General features: G+C 51.5%; 1 protein-coding gene across 5 annotated transcripts; it reads right to left on the reverse strand.

The window, feature by feature from the left end:
• Positions 1-1,537: 1,537 nt before the first annotated feature.
• Positions 1,538-5,209, reverse strand: LOC101838956 (serine protease 30). 5 transcript variants are annotated; one of them, XM_021233859.2, is made up of 7 exons: positions 5,103-5,209; positions 4,693-4,793; positions 3,780-3,806; positions 3,502-3,667; positions 3,134-3,408; positions 2,647-2,807; positions 1,538-2,498 (listed from the first exon to the last, which is right to left on the reverse strand). In XM_021233859.2, the coding sequence occupies exons 2-7, from the start codon at positions 4,742-4,744 to the stop codon at positions 2,244-2,246; spliced, it is 936 nt and encodes a 311-aa protein (XP_021089518.1). In that variant the 5' UTR covers positions 4,745-4,793; positions 5,103-5,209; the 3' UTR covers positions 1,538-2,243. The 5 variants fall into 5 exon arrangements, with proteins under 5 accessions (XP_021089518.1, XP_040604154.1, XP_040604155.1 ...); XM_040748220.1 differs by having other exon boundaries at positions 1,538-2,516; XM_040748221.1 differs by having other exon boundaries at positions 3,502-3,679.
• Between the last annotated feature and the right edge of the window lie 403 nt (positions 5,210-5,612).

Raw genomic sequence — 5,612 nt, forward strand, 5'->3', positions numbered from 1 at the left:
CTCTTAGACTAAGCTGACTGGCCAGGGAGCCCCAGAGGTTCTCATCTCCTCCTCCCCAGCACTCAGATTACGGGTGTTCACTGCTACATGCAGCATCTTCACATGGGTGCTGGGGTTCAAGCTCAGGTCATCACGCTTGTGCGGCAAACACAACCAACTAAGCCATTCCCCTGCCTCCCACCTCTGGCTTTGGCCCTAGGCTGGCCTTGCTGTGGAGCATTCCAGTCAGCTACCTAGGGTAAGAAATGTTTCGGGAAAGAGAGGGTTGGCCCTGGGGAGCATGGATCGTTCCCTCCACTGCCCTTGCAGTCCAACTACCTCATCTCACATAAACAGTAGAAGTGTCTCTAATTCCCAAGGAAAGAGTGCAATTTTGCCTGTCTCTTTCCCTGAAAATGATCACGTGCTCTATCAGGTACCCTTTTGTACATCTTCCAAAACCCAGGTAGAGGGCACGCACTACCAAGTTGGTGATGGCACCCGTAGCTGTTGTGGACAGAACCTATAGTCGCCAGTAGGTTCAGGGCTTGTGATAGATGTTCCGCAGGCCAGAGTTGGCAGAATGAAGGCTCTTATTGGCCAGTCAGTGGCCATGGCAATTACATGCTGGGGCTGACACCAAAAGCACCAAGGGATTCCTGGCTCTTGACTTCAATGAGTTGTGATGAATGTGTGTGTGTGTGTGTGTGTGTATGTGTGTGTGTGTGTGTGTGGTGTTTATGTATATACATACACACATACATACATACATATATACACTTATGAGACATTTTCAAGAAAGAGTGGGAGTTTTGCTAGTCACCACACAGGAGAGTTAACAGGGCAGCAGGAATTCTAACTGTGAAGACACAGGAGAGATGCAGGAAAATTCCCCAGACCTGGACTTCAAAAGCCTTCTGGGGCAAAGGACTTTTTAAAAAATTTTTAAAGACTTTATTTTATGAATATTGGTGCTAAGCCTTCATGTATGTAGATGCACTACATACATGCAGTGCCCATGGAGGCCAGAAGGGGGTGTCAAATCCTCTGAAACCGTAATTAAAGACCCTAATGAGCTACAATGTGGTTGCTGGGAATTGAACCTTGGCCCTCTGGAAGAGCAGCCAGTCCTCTAAAGCTCTGAGCCATCTCTCCAGCCTGTGAAGGTGTGAAGGACTATTTTTATTAGCAACCATGCTTTTAGTTGTAGTCTTTTAGGGGCTCAGTGGTTAAGAGCACCAGCTGTTCCTCCAAGAGACCCAGGTCCCAGCACCCACATGGCAGCTCACATCTGTCTGTAGCTCTAATCTGTGACTCCAGTTTCAAGAGATCTGAGCAGAACCTGATGGTGGTGGTGCATTCTTTAATGCCAGCAGAGGAAGCAGAGACAGGAGGATCTCTGAGTTCAAGGCTAGCCTGGTCTACAGAATGAATTCCAGGACAGCCAGGGCTACACAGAGAAACCCTGTCTCCAAAGCCAAAACAAAAAAGAGAGAAGGGGGATCTGAATGGACACAGAACATGCAGAGAAAACACCCATCCTCATAAAATAAACAAGTATTGTTAACAATGGTTTATTTTTGTGTTTGTGTATAACAACATGTGTCCTCAGAGGGCAGAAGCAGGAGCTCCTGCTGTTGTAGGCTGTATGATGTAGGTGCTGGGAATCGAACCCTGGTCCTCTGGAAGTTTCTTAACTGCTGGGCCACCTTTCCAGCTCCATGTTAAAGGATTTCTATTTGTTTATTTTGTCAGAACAAAGATGCTCTATGAACCAAGAATAAGAGCCAAGTTGTGGTGGTGCACGCCTCTGATGCATCCGTCTAAGTGGCTGAGGCCAGCATGGGGTACACAGTGAGACTTCCTAGGGGCAGGAGCACAGGTTCTGATCCACACTTGTTTGGGATAGATCCACACGGAGATTCTATCCCAGCCCGCTAGTTGTGTGACCATAGAAGTTCACAGCCTTCTCTGAGCTTCCCTACTTCCCCGCTGTAGCACTGTTGTGTGACTGACAGGGTTACTAACACAGGTAGAGCTGGGTGAGGACCAGACCTGTGGTAAGTACATGCGAGTGGTTGCCTGTGTTTGATAGGACGTGTCCCTGTGTTCCAGATTACCGTGTCCTTAAAACTCTTCAAGTCGCTTCAGCCTCCAACACCGCCCAGGTGTCACCTGCAAGCCCGCCATTTCTCAGTGTCTTCTCTAAGTTTCCAAGTCTCCCGTCCCACCAGGAGAGGATCCAGGACCATGGAGCTCGTCGTTCACAGGGCCCCTGACAAGGCTAAGGCCAGCAACACTACAAGTAGTAGTGGGTGTGCCCCGGAGGCTCTGGAGTGGCACCTGCAGGTGTCAGTGGGGTTCTCTGCCAAGGTTCTCTGAATCCAGTCTACATAAGCTGGCACCCGGGCGTAGACACCAGGCCTGTATAACCGAGCACAGCCAAATCCCCAGCTGGTGACCCCGACCTGGACCCAGGAACTGTTGATGACACAGACCAGTGGTCCCCCAGAGTCACCCTGAGGGAGAAGGAGAGCCTGATCAAGAAAAACATTTTACAAACACCCTCTGCCAAGGCCACAGAGACTGGGTGACTGCACTGGTCCTCCTAAAAGTCCCTGGTTGTGGGTCATGGGATGCCAGGGAGGACCAGAGGGCTGCTGTCACCTGGCAGGAGTCTTTCTGGCCCTCTGCAAAGCCGGCACAGAGCATGTCTGACTGGATGAATCGCTTCCCTGGCAGACTGATATTCCGGATGTGGTACATCTTCTCACACTCTTCCGAGCCCAAGAGGGGCACAGCTAACTCCTGGAGGACACTCGATAGGTCTGGACCAGAGAGAAGCCTGGACTCAGTACAGACTGACCTCCTACCATTTCTCTGTTCGCTGTCCCTCCCAAGTCCCAGAGTCAGGAGCAGAGTTCAAGTCCAGTCTGCCCTTGTGAGCTGTGCCAGCTTCCATAACCTCATGGTGGCTGGGCCTCAGCTTACTCATTTCTGCAGTAGGCAGAATCCTGGGCACTGGATGGGGTTCCCCAAATCTGACATGAGTGGGCACCTTGGTCAATGCAAACCCCACAATTTGGCACTCCATCCCCTAGCCAAGTCTTCCCATGGGTAGGGGTAGGGACCGAGTTTGAACATATTCCCTCACCTCTTTCCTGGGTGGACCCCCAGCCCGTTACCCAGCAGCCAGTCCCAGGGTTGAGAGGAGCCTGAGCTTCTGGGAGGCAGATGGGAGTGAACTGAGAGGGTTTCAGAAGGGTGTCCAGCTGCACCAAGGCAATGTCTCCACTAGACATTGGGTCTGTCCAGAGGAAGCTGGGGTACACAAAGATGTTCCTCACATACTCTAAGGTTACATCTCCTTCCCAAAGGGAGACTGTCAGCCCTCCAACCTTCACTTGGTAGAAGTTAGGATTCTGAGACCTAGGAAGAGATAGGCCCAGCCTGCTGAGTCATCTGCCGAACAGGGACAGGGTAGGGAGAAGGGCGGTCACTCCACACCCCTACTTCCCTTACCTGCGGAAGCAGTGGGCAGCTGTGAGCACCCACCCTGGGTGGATGAGGGAGCCCCCACAGATGTGGCCCTCTCCAGCCATCCACAGGCTGACCTGCCACGGCCACTTCCCTTTCTGAGCATCTTGGCCACCCACGATCCTCCCAGCATTTCCGGAATGGCCGCACACTGCAGAAGGACCTTTTCAGAAAGCCAGTCCCACCTGGGACCCACCGTCTCCAGCATCTCCTTCCATCCTCTGCCCTGACCCTTCCCTGGGACACTCAGGGCCGGTCATTACCTGCAGGCAACACATCCCCATGTCCCCCTAGAAAGCAAGAGAAAGTTTCTCAATGAGCTCTGGTTAACGTAGACACTGGTAACTGACCAAAATACTGAGGATAAGCGACGGAGTGCTCAAGCCTAGTGAGACATCTGTGTCTACATCAACACCTTCCCAAGCTCCAGGATGTCACAGAAGAGGCAGGAAGAATGCAAGCTGCATGATGGGGAAGATGCTGGAGAACTCTGTCTTCTAGACACGACATGGCTGCTGCTCTCATATAGCAACTCTCAGCAGCTGTAGTAGCCTACATAAGACCCACCCAAGAGCAGGTAGTAACACTCCAGTGTGCATGGGGTGTGGCTCCCAAGGCCTGCCCCTAGCTAAGGAGCTATTGGCTGATAGGTGAGGGAGGGTAATTCTTCTTTGGGGGTGTGGCCACTCGTAGGTTGCCTGTGCTCCAGTGGGTGGCCTCACACCCATGTGCACACGGACAGCAGTCTCTGGACTCAGTGAGTTACGACAACAAAAGAAGAAGAAGAGGGGGAGAAGGAAGAGATGATAATCATGAAGTTGGAAGCGTTACATGTTGGGGAGGGTCCAGGGGAATTGAAGAGAGGCAGGTAGGAGATGGGTATGATCAAAATAAATCTTCTACACATGAAATTCTAATAAAAACTTTAAAAAGAAAACAAGAGAAGGGGTCTGGGGTCAACATTCCATCCTCAAAGTTGTCATCCCCATGAGACATGGCTCAGGGACATTGCTCCATAGGGTCAATGGACACATGGGGCTCTGGCCTCCTTCTCTCAGCCCTCTCCTGGTTGTCTAGGGAGAGCAGCTGAGATTCATAAGGAAGCAGGATGATAGAGGGTGTTGAAGCCATCATGGGGGAAAGAAGTAGGGGTGACTGAAGAGTAATACTCCTTACCTGGTAGTGACTGCAGCAGAAGGAGAAAGATGGACCTTTCCCAGAACTTCATGGCTCCTCTTTGGTCCACAGCACAGTGGGGTCAGAGTCCTTGGCTCACTCTAAGGGAGAGTTGCATTTCAGACTTCAGAGGCAATCAAACTGGAACCCAATTACCTGACAGGACATGCCCATTCAGGCTTCTCTCCTGCAGTTCCAGTGATGTGGTTTGGTGAAGGCCAAGGAACTCATGGCCCAGCAGGAGCCATAGGCAATGGGAGTTGTGCGCCAGTCCACCTGTGAGGTTAGCATAGGGAGGGCACCTATCCTTCAGGAAGGTGGGGGGCACCCCATTGATTTACCCACTTTGTCTAAGAGACCCAGGGCTCTGCCTATGACCACCTCAGATCCTGGCCCTCTTCGCTCCTCACCAGACTCATAGAGACGAGCCAGGAACACCTAACATCGGACTTCCCTCTGACTGCTGTGGCTCATAGCCCTCTCTTGGGCAACCTATTTAAGAAGTAGGAGCCCACGGGAGGCCTGATTGGTCACTATGGAAACAAATGTAGCCAGGGTTTGCCCTCCAGTCCAGGAAGTATCAACTCAGAAATATATCAGGAAGTAATTTCATGTGTTGGTATAGATACTCCAAATCTCCTACTAGGGAAATTTGATTCTAGAGACAAAAGTGACACTCAGGCCAGTCTTCAGTCTTGCTGAGAATTCTGTCATGCCCTTGGTGCCTTACAAGGCCTCAAGCCAGGATTCCAATGAATCCTCAGTGGGATTTGACTAGTACCCGGGTCCTGAATCTGTTTCTGAGGCGTCTCTGCTCTGTCAGCCCTCGTGGAGCACTGGCCTCTGACTCCTGATGGCCATGGAGTCTCCTGGCCTCCCATTTGCAGTTTTCTTGAGCGTCCAGGGCAAACTTGACACTG

This window comes from Mesocricetus auratus, unplaced genomic scaffold, assembly GCF_017639785.1.
Source record: "Mesocricetus auratus isolate SY011 unplaced genomic scaffold, BCM_Maur_2.0 Super-Scaffold_100007, whole genome shotgun sequence".
Classification (NCBI taxonomy): Eukaryota; Metazoa; Chordata; class Mammalia; order Rodentia; family Cricetidae; genus Mesocricetus; species Mesocricetus auratus.

Excerpts from the sequence above, each read along its gene's own strand:
- LOC101838956 (XM_040748217.1), bottom strand. The coding sequence starts at position 4,744 with ATGAAGTTCTGGGAAAGGTCCATCTTTCTCCTTCTGCTGCAGTCACTA. Across the intron at positions 3,680-3,779 it reads TGGGGATGTGTTGCCTGCAG|GTCCTTCTGCAGTGTGCGGC; the intron begins GTAATGACCGGC and ends CTTTCTGAAAAG. Across the intron at positions 3,409-3,501 it reads GCTGCCCACTGCTTCCGCAG|GTCTCAGAATCCTAACTTCT; the intron begins GTAAGGGAAGTA and ends ATCTCTTCCTAG.